This window comes from Microcaecilia unicolor, chromosome 5, assembly GCF_901765095.1.
Source record: "Microcaecilia unicolor chromosome 5, aMicUni1.1, whole genome shotgun sequence".
Classification (NCBI taxonomy): Eukaryota; Metazoa; Chordata; class Amphibia; order Gymnophiona; family Siphonopidae; genus Microcaecilia; species Microcaecilia unicolor.
In genome coordinates this window covers 133,328,488-133,350,093 of record NC_044035.1, presented here as the reverse complement: position 1 = coordinate 133,350,093, position 21,606 = coordinate 133,328,488, and the positions used below count along the sequence as shown (strand labels likewise).

General features: G+C 44.5%; 1 protein-coding gene across 1 annotated transcript in view; it reads left to right on the top strand.

Annotated features, from left to right (window-relative positions):
• Positions 1–21,606, top strand: part of SHLD2 (shieldin complex subunit 2) — a 129,279-nt gene that overhangs the window by 73,460 nt on the left and 34,213 nt on the right. The window contains 1 exon segment of the mRNA XM_030203299.1: positions 6,801–6,935. Within this exon segment, the coding sequence (XP_030059159.1) occupies positions 6,801–6,935 (135 nt within the window).

Genomic DNA, 21,606 nt, shown 5'->3' with positions numbered 1-21,606 from the left:
AGGCAGTCCAGAATTTGTTTGGAGTCTAGAATCCAACTCCACCCCCCTAGGCCTGTTCTTTTCTGTTCCAGGCTGCATCTTCACACCAGGCCTGCTTATTTGTTAGTGTTAGTTCTGTACAACGGCTGCTTTTATAGAAAACAATAATAATGACAGGCAACTATAATAACCCCCCACCACCACCATCTACACTTACAATCCCAACAATAGTTGACTTCTACTATCCCAAGGAACCCAAATCCAGTTCCCTAGTGAGGGAGAAATATGCCCTATGAAGTACTGTTATGATTTTTTAAATCTGTGGATGAATAGTAAGTCATCAGCAATCTCAGGATTCAGTTTAGCTCTCCTGTCTTCCACAGTCCTTCCCACAATAGAAAATGTTGGTTGGGGAAAATAGTTCTCCGAGGACAAGCAGGCTGATATTCTCACGTGTGGGTGACGTCACGTCAGCCCCTGGAGGAGTTTAGCAGAATATCGCAGAAGTCTCTTCTGGAGTGTTCCACCGCGCGAGGTGCCCATATTGCGCGAACACGATTTCCTGCCCGTCACGCAGTCACGCTCCTCAGTTTTTTCTTTTCCGCGTCTGAGAAGACACGGAGTTCGTATCACGCTTCGTGTTTTTCCTTCGCCCCTGGAGAAGAAGTTTCTTTCTTTTGCTGCTGTTTTCAGTGACTTTGTGAGTTTATTAAAAAAAAAAAAAAAAAGTTCCGTTATTTCTTAGGTTTTTCGTTTATAAGTTTCCTTTCTTCTTCGTTGTGACCGTTCTTAGGTCGCTCGATCGGGTTTTTCCCCTTTTTTGTATCTTTTTTTTTTTTTTCTGACACAATCGCGTCCTTTCATTTCGCGGAGGTGATTTTTCCCGCGATGTCATCGAAGACGCCCAGTGGCTTCAAGCTATGTGCCCGCTGCAACCGGACCATCTCTGGCACTGATCCGCACTCCTGGTGCCTTCAGTGCCTTGGGCCCAACCATCTTCAGGAAAGCTGTAAGTTGTGCCTAAAAATGAAAAAGCGCACTCAGCTTTCTAGAGAGGCCCAAAGAGAAAAGCTTTTTGGGTCTGGTACCTCGACGTCTGCGTCGACATCGGTACCGTCGACGTCGAGGGCAGCGTTGGCATCGGGAGACCAGGTACAGGCTGCCAAGAGACCGATGCACGCTGGGAGCAGTGATGCATCGAGCGGGTCGGCGCCTCCTGCTTTGCAGGCCCCCCGGGACCGACCTCTATCGGACCCGGCCCCGAGGAAGCGTATGGATTCTACGTCTTCCTCACCGGTACCAAGGAGTCTGTATGATGGGCGCCGGGTGAAGGCCAAGAAGCACCATCATCATTCTCCTCAACACGGTACAGCGAGCTCCGAGTCATCGAAGCATTCGGTACCCGAGAAGCGTCGATGCCGAGAGGATCGCTCTCCCTCTGTTATGGAGGTATCGACGCGCAGGTCGTCTGGCAGCCCGGTACCGGCTCCCCAGCCTCTGCAGATTCTGCCTCTGCAGATTCGGCACCGCAGCCTTCCCCGACAGCTTCTGTAGATGAGCGCATCAAGGCTATTTTTCCTGATTTCATGGAAGCGGTGCTGCACCATTAGCGCCCGGCACCGGAGGTACCGTGCCTTTCGCTGGTGGTGAGGTCTCCTTCTCCGGTACCGCTTCCGGTATCGGGGTCGGCAGCCTCCCGGGTCGACTCTCCATTGTCTTCGATGGAGGAAGCTTCACCGGAGTCGACTTCTCGACACCGTCATCGAGGTCACCGCACCTCCATGTCGAGACAGGCTCGGATCCGGGCTGCTCTTTCTGAGTTGTTAGCCCCATTCGATGATGGCTCATCTGATGAAGATGGGGGTCGTGGAGTTTTCTCTGCCGAGGATTCTCTGGGTCTTCTATCTGATTCGACCCCCTCACCTCAGAGACAGCTCTCCCCTCCGGAGAGCTTGTCTTTTTCATCTTTTGTGCAGGAAATGTCTGAGGCCATTCCCTTCCCTGTGGAGACTGTGGATGAACCCAGGGCCAAGATGCTCTAGTTCCTGGATTATCCATCTCCACCTAAGTCTTCTACCACAGCTCCTTTTCATGATACACTCAGGGAAGTGCTGATGAGGAACTGGGAGAAGCCTCTTTCTTGTCCAACTATTCCCAAAAAGGCTGAATCCCAGTATCAGATCCACGGGGAACCCAGTTTTGTCCGGCCTCAGTTGCCTCATGACTCTGCGGTGGTGGATTCCGCTCTCAGAAGAGCTAAGAGTTCTAGGAACTTTGCCTCGGCGCCCCCAGGGCGAGAACATAGAACCTTGGATTCTTTTGGGAGGAAGGCGTATCAGGCTGGCATGCTCGCTTCCAAAATTCAGTCTTACCAGCTCTTCATGAGCATTCATTTACGGAACTCAGTGCGGCAGCTTGAGAGCTTGGTTGATGCACTCCCACCGGAGCAGGCCGAGCTTTTTCACCAAGTGGTCAGGCAGCAGAAGGCGTGTCGCAAGTTCCTGTCCAGGGGCATTTACGATACTTGCGATGTGACATCCAGATTTTCTGCTATGGGTATAGTGATGCGCAGACTCTCATGGCTGCATGCCTCTAACCTGGAGGAACAAACTCAGCAGAAAATTGCGGATATCCCTTGCCGGGGGATCATCTTTTCGGTGAGAAGGTCGAAGAGTTGATTGATCATCTCTATCAGCGTGAAAGCTATGGACTCTCTCCCGCCGGGCGCCTTCTGCATCTGCTTCCTCATCTAGGAAGTTTTTTAAAGGGAAGAGAAGTGCGCCTTACGCCTCTAGGGGCCGTAAGTACACTCCTACTTCTCGACAGCCGGTTCATGCTCTGCCACAGCATGCTCGTTCTCGTCAACAGCGTGTGCCCAAACAGGCCCCTGCAGCTCCCCAGCAAAAACCAGGGACAGGTTTTTGACTGGCTCCAGTTGAGCATAGCCACCATAAATGTGTCAGTGCCGTGCGATCTGCCTGTCGGGGGGAGGTTAAAATGTTTTCACCAAAGGTGGCCTCTGATAACCTCCGACCGGTGGGTTCTTCAAATAGTCTGGTTAGGATACACCCTCAATCTGGAAACCAAGCCTCCAAATTGCCCACCGGGAGCTCAGTCCTTCAGCTCTCAACACAAGCAGGTACTTGCAGAGGAGCTCTCCACCCTTCTCAGCGCCAATGCAATCGAGCCCGTTCCACTAGGGCAAGATGGGCTGGGATTCTATTCCAGGTACTTCCTTGTGGAAAAGAAGGCAGGGGGGATGCGTCCCATCCTAGACCTAAGGGGCCTGAACAAATATCTCTGGTTCGAGAAAATTTCAGGATGCTTTCCCTGGGCACCCTTCTTCCCATGATTCAGGAAAACGATTGGCTATGCTCTCTGGACTTAAAGGATGCTTACACTCACATCTCGATACTTCCAGCTCATAGGAAGTATCTGCGGTTTCGGCTGGGAACGCAGCACTTTCAGTACTGTGTGCTGCCTTTTGGCTTGGCATCTGCGCCCAGGGTCTTTACCAAGTGCCTGGCAGTTGTTGCAGCGTCTTTACGCAGACTGGGAGTGCATGTGTTCCTTTATCTGGACGATTGGCTGGTGAAGAGCACCTCCTACGACGGGGCTTTACAGTCCATGCGGATGACTATTCAAGTCCTGGAGCTACTAGGGTTTGTCATCAATTACCCAAAGTCCCAACTCAACCCAGTTCAAAAATTGGAATTCATAGGGGCTCTGTTGTGCACGAAGACAGCTTGTGCCTATCTTCCCAAGCCAAGAGCAGACAACCTTCTGTCTCTAGTCTCCAAGGTTCAAGCGTCTCAGCAGATCACAGCTCGGCAGATGTTGAGACTTCTGGGGCACATGGCTTCCACAGTTCATGTAACTCGCATGGCATGTCTTCACATGAGATCGGCTCAGTGGACCTTAGCTTCCCAGTGGTTTCAAGCTACAGGGAATCCAGAGGATGTTATCCAGCTGTCCATCGACTTTCGAAATTCACTTCAGTGGTGGACAATTCGATCCAATCTGGTTTTGTGGCGCCCATTCCAAATTCCTCAGCCACGAAAAGTGCTGACGACGGATGCATCCCTCCTCGGGTGGGGAGCGCATGTAGATGGGCTTCACACTCAAGGAACTTGGTCCCTTCAGGAAAAGCATCTTCAGATCAACCTCCTGGAGTTGCAAGCGATCTGGAACGCTCTAAAGACTTTCAGAGATCGGTTATCCAACCAAATTATTCTGATTCAAACAGACAATCAGGTTGCGATGTACTACACAAACAAGCAAGAGGGCACCGGATCTCGCCCTCTGTGTCAAGAAGCTGTGCAGATATGGCTTTGTGCTCACCAACACGGCATGTTTCTCTAAGCCGTTTATCTGGCCGGCGTAAACAGTCTGGCTGACAGGTTGAGCAGGATAATGCAACCTCACGAGTGGTCACTGAGCATGGCTGTCGCCAGAAAGATCTTCCGAGCTTGGGGCACCCCCTTGGTGGATCTTTTTGCCACTCAATTCAATCACAGGGTCTCTCAGTTCTGTTCCAGACTACAGGCCCACGGCAGGCTAGCATCGGATGCCTTTCTCCTTCATTGGGGAACAGGCCTTCTGTACGCGTATCCTCCCATACCTCTGGTGGGGAAGACTTTGCTGAAACTCAAGCAAGACCGCGGAACCATGATTCTGATTGCGCCTTTTTGGCCGCGTCAGATCTGGTTCCTTTTTCTTCTGGAGTTGTCCGCCGAAGAACCGTGGAGATTGGAGTGTTTTCCAATCCTCATTACTCAGAATGAGGGGGTGCTTCTACATCCCAACCTCCAGTCTCTGGCTCTCATGGCCTGGATGTTGAGAGCTTAGAATTTGCCTCTTTGGGTCTTTCTGAGGGTGTCTCCCGAGTCTTGCTTGCTTCCAGGAAAGATTCCACTAAACGGTGTTACTCTTTTAAATGGAAGAGGTTTGACAGCAGGGCCCTAGATCACCTTTCTTGTCCTACACAGACCTAGCTTGAATACCTTCTGCACTTATCAGAGTCTAGTCTTAAGACCAACTCAGTAAGGGTTCATCTTAGTGCAATTAGTGCTTATCATCAACGTGTAGAGAGTCAGCCTATCTCTGGACAGCTTTAGTTGTTCGCTTCATGTGAGGTTTGCTTTTGTCAAAGCCCCCTGTCAAACCTCCTCCAGTGTCATGGGATCTCAGTGTCGTTCTCTCCCAGCTGATGAAACCCCCTTTCAAGACACTGAATTCCTGCCATCTAAGTATTTGACCTGGAAGGTCATTTTCTTGGTGGCTATTACTTCAGCTGGTAGGGTCAGTGAGCTCCAGGCTCTGGTAGTTCATGCTCCTTATCTTAAATTTCATCATAACAGAGTAGTCCTCCGGACGCACCCTAAGTTCTTGCCAAAGGTGGTGTCGGAGTTTCATCTGAACCAGTCAATTGTCTTGCCAGTATTTTTCCCCGTCCATATACAAGTCCTGGCGAAAGCAAGCTGCACACTTTGGACTGCAAAAGAGCATTGACCTTTTACGTGGAGCGGACAAGCCCCCACAGACAGTCCACCCAGTTTTTTATTTCTTTTAATCCCAACAAGAGGGGAGTTGCTGTCGGGAAACGCACCATATCCAATTGGCTAGCAGATTGCATTTCCTTCACTTATGCCGAAGCTGGGCTGGCTTTAGAGGGCCATGTCACGGCTCATAATGTTAGAGCCATGGCTGCGTCAGTGGCTCATCTAAGGTCAGCCACTATTGAAGAGATCTGCAAGGCTGATGTGGTCATCAGTCCACACATTCACATCTCACTACTGCCTTCAGCAGGACAGTTGACACGACAGTCGGTTTGGGCAGTCGGTGCTGCAGAATCTGTTTGGGGTTTAGAATCCAACTCCAACCCTCCTAGGCCCATTTTTATTCCGTTCCAGGCTGCACTCTCAGTTAGATGTTTTTTGTTTCAGGTCAATCTTTGTTATGCCCTCGCTGTTGCGAGGTCCAATTGACCAATGTTTGTTGTTTTGAGTGAGCCTGGGGGCTAGGGATACCCCACATGTGAGAATATCAGCCTGCTTGTCCTCGGAGAAAGCGAAGTTTCTTACCTGAAGCAGGTATTCTACTACTACTACTACTTAACATTTCTAAAGCGCTACTAGGGTATTCTCCGAGGACAGCAGGCTGGATATTCTCACAAACCCACCTCCCCTTTGGAGTTTATTTCTTTTCATCTATTGGATTCAACTGAGGAGTGTGACCGCGCAACGGGTGGGAAATCGTGTTCGCACATGCGCAGTACGGGCGCCTCGCGCAGTGGAACACTCCAGAAGAGACTTCTGAGATTTTTTGCTAAAATCCTCCGGGGGCCGACGTGACGTCACCTACACGTGAGAATATCCTGCTGTCCTCGGAGAATACCTGCTTCAGGTAAGAAACTTCGCTTTACTGTAGCCCATTTTGTGTGAGAACCTGGGAAATCAAAGATGGAGCCTTAAATTTGGCCCTGTAAAGTACTGGTAGCCAGTGTAGCTTTTGTAGGAAAGGTGATCATCTTTTAAAGAGACAAGTCAACCTGTCCCTCCTATGGTGTACAGGGCTTTTATGTTAGCTTATACACCTTCAACCAGAGAAATAACTTTGAATCAAAAAGAAAATGTACATTTAATTTTAAATCTTAGAGTGAATCAAGTGGATCGTTCCTAACACTACTCCAAATTCTCATGGAGCCTATTAAAAACCCTCCTGCAACTTGTCAGTAATGATCTTTGCTTGTGATTAGATGTACTGGACCTATTAGCATACCCCAGATTAATGAGCAGTAATTGTATCTGTTCTGCGTGCAGAGTCCATATACCTTTACAATGGTCAAAAACAAAGGAAAATTGTTCTAACAGTGGAGCAAGTCAAAGGTCAGCATTACACACTGGTGTTGTGGGGCACTGCAACTGCCTGGGGCAATCAGATCCAAAGAAGAAAGGGTAAGTGAAAAGAGCCTTATTGCATATTGTCCAGAACATTATTTACTTTTACCATCTACAACTTGTAGTAAAGGAGAGGAAGCTTAGCATGATCTTTTTAACGTTTACACATAAATGCCTCCTCGGCCACATATGAATGTTTAAATAAACATATAAAGGCACTGGTGAGACAATATTATGATGTAACACAATTGCAGAGCTTTTATTTGTGCTAGGTTGAATCATCAGGATTCTCTTTATAATTTGCCTTAAAATACTCAGCATTTTTGATCATCTTTTTTTAATCTGTTTTTCATTATTTAAATTTTTGTTGGTAATGTAGTGGTGCCAGAAAGTTAAAGCAGTATAACCCCAGTGTTTCACTTAAAAATTAACAGTCTTTGAGAGCAGTTCTCACAAGCTATTTATGTAGTTAAAATGGCTTTTTGAAAATTTCAGCCACATTTTACTGGATTCTTTACCGTGATGTGGTTACGTTAGAAGTGTTAGTAATATACAGTTATGCATGTGTAAAAATACACAGATTGTTTTCTTGCCAATGGTTTTGCTGTTAAAGTAACTAGAAATCTCTATGGTTACTTTTTCCTAAGCAGTTTTCAAAAGGAAAATATGCACTTACTTTCCCTTTGAAAATCTGCAGAATGTGGGAAAAAGTACACAGATTTTGCAACTACCTATAAAGTTTTGAATATTGCCCCCAATATGTACCCCAGTTCCTTTTGTGGGTACTTTTTTGTTTGATTAGAAAAACAAGGAAGAGTATTTGCTCTTGATGCATGGTTTCCTGCTGTCTCTAAGAAAAAAAACTCCAAAGATAGGTCCAACTATGCTTTCAAACATCATGCTGCCCTTTTTTCGTTTATGTGACTGACATTTCATAAGCTCATTTCTCTTCCTCAGGAGTTGCATTATTCTGGTTACCCATACAGCTTAGAGAATACATGTTCACCACAATCCCACTCTATCCGTGAGTTGAAATCACCTTGCATCTGTGTGGTGCACACTACTACTTATCATTTCTATAGTGCTACTAGACATACACAGCGCTGTTCACTGGACATGAAGAGACAGTCCCTGCTCAACAGAGCTTACAATCTAATTAGGACACACAAACAGGACAAATAAGGGATGGGAAAGGGAAATGGGACTTGATATACCACCTTTCTGAGGTTTTTGCAACTACATTCAAAGCGGTTTACATATGTTCAGGTACTTATTTTGTACCAGGGGCAATGGAGGGTTAAGTGACTTGCCCAGAGTCACAAGGAGCTGCAGTGGAAATTGAACTCAGTTCCCCAGGATCAAAGTCCACTGCACTAACCACTAGGCTACTCCTCCACTCTACTTAATAAGGGAATTACTAAGGTGGGAATGATAAAATATGGGTACTGAACAAGTGAGTAAGGGTTAGGAGTTAAAAGCAGCATCAAAAAGGTGGGGTTTTAGCCTAGATTTGAAGACGGCCAGAGATGGAGCTTGATGTACCGGCTCAGGAAGTCTATTCCAGGCATATGGTGCAGCAAGATAAATGGAACGGAGTCTGGAGTTAGTGGAGGAGAAGGGTGCAGATAAGAGAGATTTACCCAGTGAATGGAGTTCCCGGGGAGGAGTGTGTGGAGAGGTACTGAGGACCTGCAGAATGAATGCACTTGTAAGTCAATAAGAGGAGTTTGAACTATATGCGGAAACAGATAGGGAGCCAATGAAGTGACTTGAGGAGAGGGCTAATATGAGCATAGCGACATTGGCAGATTATAAGTCATGCAGAAGAATTTTGAACAGATTGAAGAAGAGAGAAATAGCTACATGGGAGACCTGTGAGAAGCAAGTTGCAATAACCTAAGCGAGAGGTGATAAGAATGTGGATAAGGATTCTGGTAGTGTGCTCAGAAAGGAAAGGATGAATTTTGGTGATATTATAGAGAAAGAAACGACAGGTTTTAGCAGTCTGTTGAATATGTGCAAAGAAGGAGAGAAAGGAGTTGAAGATGACCCCAAGGTTACGAGCTGATGAAATAGGGAAGATGAGAGTGTTATCCACAGAGATAGAGTGGGGGAAGAAAAGAGGTTGGTTTAGGGGAAAAGATAAGAAGCTCAGTCTTGGTCATGTTTAGTTTCAGATGGTGGTGAGACATCCAGGCAGCAATGTCAGACAGGCAGGCTGATACTTTGACCTAGATTCCTGCTGAAATTTCTGAATGCAACAGTTTAAATGGTAACTTGAACTAAGGGAAAGGGGATGGGATTTGATATACCGCCTTTCTGTGGTTACAATCAAAGGGATTTACATATTATATACAGGTGTTTATTTGTACCTGGGGCATTGAAGGGTTAAGTGACTTGCCCAGAATCGCAAGGAGTGTAGTAGGAATTGAACCTGATTCTCAGGCCATTGGGTTTCTCCTCCACTAAGGCACAAAGCAAATCTATTGTATTTTGTAATTATTACAAGGTTATTTCTAGGGTACAAGATAACATAGTCATTTCATAACAGTCTAAACATGAATCCTTGATCTTTGTACAAGAGACACATACAGTAAATAAAATAGGTGTCTGTCTTTGTCATGAGAACTAAGTCAATATGTTTAGAAATTGTAGTAACTGGTTTAAGGCACATAATAATCTTTCTTGCCACAGTACATAAAAGTAAAATCTCAGGGGGGGATGGGGGGGAAGGGAGAATATTTTTTATCATCAAAAGATCATATTGAGGTTTGTTTCAAGTAGATGTTTGAGTTGGATGATATGTTAAGGTTATGTCTATATGTGGAAATCCCAATACATAAGGTTGAATATCAAACATATAAACGGCGAGTGACCGACTCACTCGCAAATGCGCAGTAGAGACTTCCCTTTCTGTCCCGCCCCCGCGTCAATACGGGGGGCGGGACAGAGAGGGAAACTGCGCCGCCGAGGTTGCTACCGCTCCCCCCCCCCCCCCCCCCCCCCACTCGGAGTCGCCGCCGCCACCCCTCCACCCGGCCCGGGCCCTCTCTTCCCTTCTGAACTTACACATCCATTTGCCGAACGCAGCAAGGCACATCAGCTGAGCTGCCCCTTCTTTCTCTGCCTGTGTCCCACCCTCGCTGACGTTACGTCACAGGAGGACGGGGCCACAGGCAGAGAAGGAAGGGCCCACGGCAGCTCAGCTGATGTGCCTTGCGTTCGGCAAATGGATGTGTAAGTTCAAAAGCGAAGAGAGGGCCCGGGCCGGGTGGAGGGGTGGCGGCGGCAACTCCGAGGGGGGGGGAGCGGTGGTGACCTTGCGGGGGGGGGGAGGGAAAACCCCAATACCAGCCCGTTTTACGGGCTCAACGGCTAGTAATATGATAAGGGGAGGGGGGAACAACAGAAAAACTTGAGAATAGCTGAATATTTGTACTCAATAAGATATGGTAAATGCTGGCTGTTTATTTCTCAATAAAAGGGGAGGGGGATAATAATGAAAAAAAAGTGATGACGGATGCTATTGATATATTTTTATTCTCTTTTTTCCTTTTTCTGGTTGTTTGATATAGCATTAATGTAATTTTGGAATGTTGCATTTGTACATCTGACATGTCATCAATAAAAACCGTTGAACTATAAAAGTAAAATCTCAAGTATCTGAGAGGAGATAATTGGCAGTTACGCACATAAGTGCTAGGCACTGTTCTATAACATACGCGCCAAAGTCACTCAGCACCTTAACTGTATCAGTTGTGTGCATTGCATGGTGCATATAGGCATGCCAGTTTACACCAGCCTTTGACTTGTTATAAGTGGGTGTGCCTACATTTCGGTGTGCCAACACGACTTTGTGTTAATATTCTGTAACGGCTTAGGCATACCCTGACGCAGTTACGGAATTGTTGTTAAGCTCACCCAATTATGGTTCCTACACCTTGATGCTACATTACAGAATTGCCCTCTAAATGTTTTGGTGCATGGTTATATATATTTCATCTATGCATTCAGCCTACTGTAATATCGCTTCATAAGAAATGTTTATTGACACCAGTGCTATGATTAGCCACAAAGTTATAGAATGAGGGGGTTGGATTGTTAGTAAGGAAACCATATAGTTGATCTGATGTCTGTTCTGCCATTTATAATCTTGTCTTTTGTCTGAATGCAAGGCTGAGTTGTCTGGTACCCTGTGTAGTACTCTTTCCTTCCTAAAGGTTAATTAATGAGTAGCTATTTGATCTTTAATAGCTACAGTGGAATCTATGCATTACTAGTGCAGAATAAAGCAATGCATTAGTGATTATTATTTTCAGGGCTGCAGGGTGCAGCCTTACACAAGTCTTCAGCCCTCCTCCACCCCTCATTAACCTTTAGACCCCTTGGTCCCCCCCCCCCTCCCCATCATGATTGCTTCAACACCACCCCTTCCAGAATAATTTGTGCAAATGTGTTACTCCAAGGACAAGCAGGCTGTTGTATCCTCACATCTGGGTGACATCATCCCACAGAGACCAGTGTGAACGCTGACTAGCGAGTTCCAAGAATTTTCTAGCAGCATCCCACCATGCATGCGCTGGTGTTTTCCCTTTCCTGCCTGACATGTCTTAGTTTTTCCACAGACCTGGGAGGATCCATCACAGTGTTTTTCTCACAGTACATATTTTTTCTTCCTTCGTAGTGCCTTCCCATGCAGCTCTTTTTGCCTTCCTCTGCTTATATTTTTAGTATTTTGTTAGTAATGCCTCTTTTCTTTATGTTTCCTTTTATTTTTAATAGTTTTTCGGCACTTCAAATTTCATTTCATTTTCACGACCTGCTAGGTCCAGTGCATTCGATATGGTTGATCATGGGGTACTTCTTGAAATCCTTTGGGGTGACTGGTAAAGTTACTCATGGTTAAAGGGCTTCTTGACTTATAGGTCCTAGCGAGTTAGAATGCAGGGAGTTCTATCTGAAAGCTGGTCTTTAAAATCAGGAGTGCATCAGAACTCTCCCCTCTCTCCAGTTGTGTTCAGTGTACTTGGGTCCTCTTTGGCTAAAAATTTAGAAAAGGAGGGTTATACCAGTTTTATATATGTAAGATGGTATTACTCTGCAAACAAACCTTTTCTGGAGATGAGAAGGTGGTAGAACTAGAGGACGTGAATTGAGATTGAAGGGGGCAGACTCAGGAGTAATGTCGGGAAGTATTTTTTCACAGAGAGGGTGGTGTATACGTGGAATGCCCTCCCGCGGGAGGTGGTGGAGATGAAAATGGTAATGGAATTCAAACATGCATGAGATAAACACAAAGGAATCCTGTAAAGAAGGAATGGATCCACAGTATCTTAGCGGATATTGCGTGGCAACACCGGTAATAGGCAAGCAAAACCGGTGCTGGGCAGACTTCTACGGTCTACACCCTGATCGTGACTGAATAGATAGGGATGGGCTTGAGTGTAAATTTTAAGGGGCTTCGATGTTAGCTTCAGAACTTTTAGTACAAGAAGAGTGCTGGGCCTGAGAATGGCAAGGACAAATCAAGTCGGGTATACATATAAAGTATCACAAATCATATAAAATGAGTTTATCTTGTTGGACAGACTCTTAAAACAAATAGGAGGAAGTATTTTATCACTCAATGAATAGTTATGTTCTGGAACTCATTGCCAGAGGATGTGGTAACAGTGGTTAGAGTATTTGGGTAAAAAAAAAAAAAGTTTGGATAAAGTTCCTGGAGGAAAAGTCCTTAGTCTGCTATTGAGATAGACATGGAGAAGCCACTGCTTACCCTGATATTAGTAGCAGGGAATGTTGCTACTATTTGGGTTTCTGCAAGGTACTTGTGACCTAAATTATATATTGATGGAAACACAATACTAGGCTGGATGAACCACTGGTCTGACCCAATATGGCTGTTCTTATGTAGCATTTTAGAACAGGAACTGCTGATATGGAGCCTGTTTTAAAATACTTGGGTTATTTTCGAAAGAAATGTCCAAGTTGGAATTTGGACGTCTTTGCAAAACGTCCAAATTCAGAGGCGGGGAAAAGGTCATTTTTGAAAAAAGATGGACGTCCATCTTTGTTTTCAAAAATGCCATGGATGTGTTTGCATTTGGACGTCTTTGATTTTTGGCCGTTTTCAAACACAAAGACATCCAAGTGCAAGATGTCCAAAACAGAGGAGGAGTGGCTTAATGGTTAGTGTCAGGCTTTGATCCTGGCAACATGGGTTCAATTCCCACTGCTGCTTCTTGTGACTTTGGGCAAGTCAAATGCACAAGGGGGGGACATTTTTGGATATGACATCTAAGTCTGAATTTGGACATTTTTTGTAAAATGTCCAAAATCAGAACAGGAACGGTCATTTTTCTACAAAAAAAAGTCTATCTTTTCCTTTTGAAAGTGCTGTTTGGAAAAATGTTTTGTGATTTGGGGGAGGAAGGGGAGGTGATCCCCGAGTCCCTCCAGTGATCATCTGGTCATTTGGGGCACATCTTGTGTGGAGTAGAGGAGTAGTCTAGTGGTTAGTGCCGCAGACTTTGTTCCTGGGGAAGTAGGTTCAATTCCCACTGCAGCTATTCGTTATAAAAGCAGGTCTAGCTCAAAATGTCTTAGTCTTGGACGTCTTTGTTTTGTTCCATTACTGCTGAAAGACGTCCATGTCTTAGGAACACGCAAGTCCCGCCTTGAACACACCCCTAGCACGCCCCCTTGAGGTTTGGGCGGACTTCAGAGAAAGACGTCCAAAAAGAGGTTTTGATAATACTGATTTGGACGTTTCTGTGAGATAAACGTCCAAATGCTGACTTATGTCACTTTTTGGACATCTATCTCTTTTGAAACTGAGCCTGTTGGTGAAATGGACATCTATATGCTGGCTTTATGAGCAAGAATATCCGTTTAAAAAAAATCCTAAATATGGATGGGGAAAAAGCAGGCACATAAACACCCATTTGAAAACACATGAACTTCTGTATTGTGAAATAGCAACTTAGATGTTCATATTGACCCAAACTGTCACAGAATCTGGTGTGAGTGATAGCTAATGAATGGGTCCTTACCACAGGCTAGCTGTCATCATTGCAGATGGCACTTTCTGCCACTTCGAGAGGAGACGGTAGGTGCAGTGGCGCTAACGTCAGCCTGCTAGCGTGGCTGCACCGGTCTGTTCCCTCTCCCATGTGGACAAGTGCAACTTGATGCACACAGTCAAAAATAATTCAGAGTACAGCTACACAGTGCTAAATTCCATGTAAGAAGTCACCACACAGGAATAGTGTCTAGGTGGTGTCATGGACAAAATACATTGAAATCCTCTGTTCAGTGTGTGGCAGTGGCCAAGAAAGCAAACAGTGCTAGGATTTATTAGGGAAGGAATGGAGAATATAGTAGAGAATAACATAATGCCGCTGTATCACTCCATAGTGTGACTTTATCTTGAGTATTTAGTGCAATTCTGGAACTAAAAAAAAAGTACAAAGAAGGGCATCCAAAATGATAGAGGGTCTCAGATGTCTGAAGAAAAACTAGAAGGTTTAGGGCTGTTCTGCTTGGACAGGAGGTGGCTAAGGGGAGATATGATAGGAAAGGGAAAATACTTTGGTCCTGGGGAACTGAGTTCAATTCCCACTTCAGGCACAGGCAGCTCCTTGTGACTCTGGGCAAGTCACTTAACCCTCCATTGCCCCATGTAAACCACATTGAGCCTGCCATGAGTGGGAAAGCGCGGGGTACAAATGTAACAAAAATAAAAAATAAAATAAAGGGATCAGGATTTGTTATACTACCTTTCCATGGTACATTCAAAGTGATTTATGTTTTTTATTATATGCAAGTGTTTTCTCTGTCCCTTGTGGGCTCAGAATCTGAGTTTTTGTACTTGGGGCAGTGGAAGATTAGAGGTCTATGACATCATGACTGGAGTGGAACAGATAAATGCAGATTGGTTATTTACTTTTTTAAAAAGTGTAAAGACTAGGGGCCACTCCACGAAGTTACTAAGAAGCACATTTAAATCAAATCAAAGAAAATGTTTTCTCTCAGTACACGATTACACTCTGGACTTGGTTGCCGGAAAATGTGGTAAAAGCAGTTAGCATAGCTGGATTTGAAAAAGATTTGACCGTCTCATGGAGGAAAAGTCAATAAACCATTATTAACCAGTCAGACTTGGGTGGAAGCAGCATGGAATCTTTTGACTGTGGGATCCCATCAGGAACTTGTTACCTGGTGGCCACTGTTTGAAATAGGATTCTGGGCTTGATGCTATCTCATAAATTATCAATTGGACTGGATCCTCACTTTTGAGGACCTTAATTGATTAGTTGATAAATTGCTCGTCTTGTATTTCGTGATTAGGCTTAGATTCTGCCTTCCTTTTTTTTTTTATTCATTTATTTATCCTCCAGAATTACTGTAGAAATATTATTGCTTTATTTGTTATTGTATAAGTTGCATAAATAAAATGTGTTAAAAAATGTCAATAGTTGCTATAGATTCATACCAACAGGATTCTGCATATTTGGTCTTATAACTTGCATAACATGCTAAAGCTTTCCAGTTTTGTAATTCATTTGTTAGGATTCTAAGTTAATGAGTTCCATGTGTGGTGCCTCTCAAAAAGTCCCTTTTATCTTTTGCTGCTAGCACTCTGCCTAGAATAATCAATACTTTGATTTTTGAGAATCAAAGTTCAATGTTTTGGAGCAGGATAACTCGTGAGCAATTGTGCCAGTGGTGTCCTCTACAAAAAAAAAAAAAAGGCATGCCCAGCCTATCTAATCTATAGGTCACTTAGGGCTTCTTTTACAAAGCCGTGCTAGTGATTCTGGTGCAGCAAATGAAAGGAAGCCCATTGGAATTGAATGTGCTTCCTCTCATTTACCGCACAAGAATCATTAGCATGGCTTCCTAAAAGAGGCCCTTAGAGAGCAATTTTATAAAGGGGTGCCTAGAGTGCACTTGTTTAGAGCCTTTTCCATAAAGGAAAGTAGGTGCTTTCTTTCTTTTATAGGTAATCAATAGAAATCAAACAAAATAAAACATGGAAAAGAAATTAAGATGATACCTTTTTTATTGGACATAACTTAATACATTTCTTGATTAGCTTTCGAAGGTTGCCCTTCTTCGTCAGATTGGAAATAAGCAAATGTGGTAGATGACAGTATATATAAGTAAAACATCCAAGCATTTCATTGATAGTCTAACAGGGTGGGGGTGCGTAGGAGGTATGCATGGGAACATGAAAGCATTTCAGAGATAGTCTAACAGGGTGGGGGTGGATAGGTGAGAGGAGGGTGATAAACATAGCAATACAACTTTATGGTTTATAATGGGCTAGAAAATCCAGATCTTTGTTAAGTCCTGTCTGTTGGGTGTCAAAATATTCAATTATTCTGACTTCAAAGGTCTTACGTTCCTGTATTGTTTTAAAGTTACCTTTCAGGATTCTTTCTATGAAGTGATCTGGTTTTGTAAAGTGCTGACCCACAGGGGTGGGAACCAGGCTGGCACCGCTCTACTCTTTCTTTTATAGAAAATTGGCATATATGGGTGTATACGTATATGTGTTTAGGCATAAATACGCCAGTTATAGAGCTGGTATAAATGCTCAGACCTAGATTCAGGAAATACACTTATAACTTATAGGGGTCCTTTTTACTAAGCTGCTCTAAAAAGTGGCCTTAGCACACCCTTACGCAGGTCTTTCCTATTCACCAAGGCCATTTTTAGTGCAGCTGGAAAATGGCCGATTTTCCATTTTCTGAATTAATGGCTATGTGCTAATGTTGTGATTAGCATGAGGCCTTTAACAAAAATTAGCGTGAGAGCCCTTTCTGCCACCTATTTTGTAGGTGATTAGTGCAAGATTAGCAGGGGAGCCCTTAGCATGTGGTAATGCAGATGCACTAACTGATTAGCACAGAGACGCCACTCTGTAAAACAATTATTATTATTAGCACATGGTTTGCGTGTGCAGATTGCAAAATTACCGCAGGATGCCTCACCTCTGCCCATGAGAATGCCCTCCTTCAAAATACATGCTATTGAAGATATGCACATACTTATAGAATAGCGTGTGGCTGCACGTTTGTCATTTATACATGTATGTGTTCACATATGTACATAAATGCCACCTAACTTTAGGCAGCGCCCTTTTGAATTAGCTCATTAATGCTCATCTATGGAGCAATTTAAAAACCCCATGGGAAGCTCATTTTCATATTGAAGGGGCTAGCTATGCATTTCAGCAGGGACACAGTCCCACAGCTGAAACCACTGTAGGGATTTCAAATTGAAATCCATGTGTGCACTTGGAGTCCCAGCACTTTTTGGGATCAACCGTGCTTTTTTCCCAAAGCAGGGACAGAGCAAATTTTCATTGCCACTTTTATATCTATGGAAAAACTTTTTAAAATTGCCCTCATTATTAGCACATTGCAAGGAGACTAAGGGGATCATTTTCAAAAGAAACAAAAAGGTCTAAAAAGTGGCATAAAGCAGCATTTGGATGTTTTTCTCACAAAAACGTCCAGATCAGTATTTCTGAAACCTATTTTTAGACGTTTTTTCTATGAAGTCCATCAGAAATGCATTCAAATCACAAGGGGGGGTGTCGAGATGTTTCGAAGGCGGGATTAGGGCATGACTAAAACTTGGACGTTTTAAAGCCGTAATGGAACAAAACAAAAATGTCCAGGACTAAAACCAAGAAGTTTTGGTCTAGACTTGTTTTCAGAATGAATAAGGCACAAAAAGGTACCCTAAATGACCAGATGACCACTGGAGGAAATCAGAGATAACCCCCCAATACTCCCCCAGCGGTTACTAACCCACTCCAACCTCCCAAAAATGTGAATAAAAATATTACTTACCAGCTTCTATGACAGCTGCAGATGTTAAAGTCAGTTCTATTAGAGCAGCATTGCAGGTCCATGGAGTAGTGTAGTGGTCAGTGCAGTACACAGTGCGAGACCCAGGTCCCTATCTCCCTCTACCTGTCACACTTCAGGTGGAAACTGTGACCCCTCACAAGGTCACCAAAACCCCAATGTACACACATATAGGTGCCCCCTTCACCCATAAGGGCTATTGTAGTGGGCGACAGTGGGTTTTGGGTGGGTTTTGCAGGGCTCAGGGGACAAGGTAAGGGAGCAAAGGTGAGATGTGTACCTGGAAACATTTTTATGAAGTGCACAGAAGTGCCTTCTAGGGTACCCCATTGCTCTCCTGGAATGTCTGGGGGACCAGTCTACTAAACATGCTGTCCCCTCCTACAACCCAATGGCATGAATCTCTACATTTTGCAACTAATTGGGGGGTTTTCGAAAATGGAGCAAAAAAACAAAACGTCCAAATCACAAAACCTTGTTCAAAACAATATTAAAAAAAAAAAATAGACGTTTTTCCTTTTTGAAAATGACCTTCTTTCCTATTTGGATTTTGGACGTTTTGTGCAAAACGTCCAAAATTGGATTTAGATGTCATATCAAAAACACCCTCCACATTAGCTAAAAAGAAGCTGGGCGATATAGCAGCCTCATGCTGTAACCTTTTACTTCAGGATACCAGTGTTAATTTACAAGAACGAATGAGTATGATTCATGTTCACAAACCTATCCATTTGGTATAGTTGGCTGCCTTACTCAGTGGAGTGATATATCCTTGCAGTTATAAGAGAGGGCTCAGCAGAGAATGTGAGGTTTGAGCATAATAATTGCTGCTTGTTACTTTTTTATTATGGTGCTAAATGAGGATAATACAGGCATTACTGATACATAATAGATGTCAAGTGGAAACCACTGGTCAGATTTTGTCCAAAGAACCAATATGTGTATGCAGTACTACCTTGGACTCTGATCACATGAGATCATAAGTACATAAGTATTGCCATACTAGGACAGACCAAAGGTCCATCAAGCCCAGCATCCTGCTTCCAGCAGTGGCCAATCCAGGTCACAAATACCTGGCAAGATCCCCCCCAAAAGTACAAAACATTTTATGCTGCTTATCCCAGAAATATTTCCCCAAGTCAAATTTAATAATGGTCTATGGACTTTTCCTTTAGGAAGCTGTCCAAACCTTTTTTTAAAACTCTGCTAAGCTAACCGCCTTTACCACATTTTCTGGCAACGAATTCCAGAGTTGAATTACACGTTGAGTGAAGAATAATTTTCTCCGATTCATTTTAAATTTACTACTTTGTAGCTTCATCGCATGCCCCCTAGTCCTAGTATTTTTGGAAAGCATAAACGGATACTTCACGTCTACCCGTTCCACTCCACTCATTATTTTATAGACCTCTATCATATCTCCCCTCAGCCATCTTTTCTCCAAGCTGAAGAGCCCTAGCTGCTTTAGCCTTTCCTCATAGGGAAGTCGTCCCATCACCTTTATCATTTTCGTCGCCCTTCTCTGCACTTTTTCTAATTCCACTATCAGGCTTATTTTTGAAAGAGAAGGGCGCCCATCTTCCGACACAAATCGAGAGATGGGCGTCCTCTCAGGGGCGCCCAAATCGGCATAATCGAAAGCCGATTTTGGGCGCCCTCAACTGCTTTCCGTTGCGGGGACGACCAGAGTTCAAGGGGGCGTGTCGGCAGCGTAGCGGAGGCGGGACTGGGGCATGCCTAACACATGAGCATCCTCGGCCGATAATGGAAAAAATAAGGGCGTCCCTGACAAGCACTTGGCCGACTTTACTTGGTCCATTTTTTTCTTGCGACCAAGCCTCAAAATGGTGCTCGAACTGACCAGAAGACCACCGGAGGGAATCGGGGATGACCTCCCCTTACTCCCCCAGTGGTCACCACCCCCCTCCCACCCTAAAAATAAAAATTTTAAAAACATTTTTTGCCAGCCTCTATGCCAGCCTCAAATGTTATACCCAGCTCCATGACAGCAGTATGCAGGTTCCTGGAGCAGTTTTAGTGGGTGCAGTGCACTTCAGGCAGCCGGACCCAGGCCCGCCCACCCCCCCACCTGTTACACTTGTGGTAGTAAATGTGAGCCCTTTAAAACCCACCAGAAACCCACTGTACCCACATGAGGTGCCCCCCTTCACCCCTTAGGGCTATGGTAGTGGTGTACAGTTGTGGAGAGTGGGTTTTGGGGGGGGGGGGGTTGAAGGGCTCAGCACCCAAGGTAAGGGAGCTGTGCAACTGGGAGCAATTTGTGAAGTCCACTGCAGTGCCCCCTAGGATGCCCTGTTGGTGTCCTGGCATATGAAGGGGACCAGTGCACTACAAATGCTGGCTCCTCCCACGACCAAATGGTTTGGATTTGGTCGTTTTTGAGAAGAGCGTCCTCGGTTTCCATTATCGCGAAAAATCGGGGACCACCATCTTTTTGGCTGCCCATCTTGTTTCGATAATATGGGTTTCCCCGCCCCTTCATGTGGACGTCCTGCGAGGACGGCCCCAGGAAAACTTGGGTGTCCCGTTCGATTTTGCCCCTCCATATCTTTTTTTGAGATGCAGCGACCAGAATTGAACACAATATTTGAGGTGCGGTCACACCACGGAGCGATACAAAGGCACTAAAACGTCCTCATTTTTGTTTTGTATTTTTTTTTACATTTGTACCCCGCGCTTTCCCACTAATGGCAGGCTCAGTGCGGCTTACATGGGGCAATGGAGGGTTACGTGACTTGCCCAGAGTCACAAGGAGCTGACTGTGCCTGAAGTGGGAATCAAACTCAGTTCCTCAGTTCCCCAGGACCAAGGTTCACCACCCTAACCACTAGGCCACTCCTCCACTCTTCCTTTCCTAATAATACCTAACATTCTATTTGCTTTCTTAGCCGCAGCAGCACACTGAGCAGAAGGTTTCAACGTATCATCAACGACGACACCTAGATCCCTTTCTTGGTTCGTGACTCCTAACGTGGAACCTTGCATGATGTAGCCATAATTCGGGTTCCTCTTTCCCACATGCATCACTTTGCACTTGCTCACATTAAACGTCATCTGCCATTTAGACGCCCAGTCTCCCAGTCTGGTAAGGTCCTCTTGTAATTTTTCACAATCCTCCCGCGATTTAACTACTTTGAATAACTTTGTGTTGTCAGCAAATTTAATTACTTCACTAGTTACCCCCATCTCTAGGTCATTTATAAATATGTTAAAAAGCAGCGGTCCCTTGACAGACCCCTGTGGAACCCCACTAACTACCTTTCTCCATTGAGAATACTGACCATTTAACCTTACTCTCTGATTTCTATCTTTTAACCAGTTTTTAATCCACAATAGGATACTACCTCCTTTCCCATGACTTTCCAATTTCCTCTGGAATCTTTCATGAGGTACTTTGTCAAACGGCTTCTGAAAATCCAGATACACAATATCAACCGGCTCACCTTTATCCACATGTTTGTTCACCCCTTCAAAGAAATGTAATAGATTGGTGGGGCAAGATTTCCCTTCACTAAATCCATGTTGGCTTTGTCTGATTAATCCATGCTTTTGAATATGCTCTGTAATTTTGTTCTTTATAATAGTCTCTACCATTTTGCCCGGCACCGACGTAAGACTCACCGGTCTATAATTTCCCGGATCTCCCCTGGAACCTTTTTTAAACATCGACATTACATTGGCCACCCTCCAATCTTCTGGTACCACGCTCGATTTTAAGGATAAATTACATATTACTAACAATAGTTCCGCCAGTTCATTTTTCAGTTCTATCAGTACTCTGATAGATTACAGAAGCTAAACACCTTATAAAGCACAAACTAAAA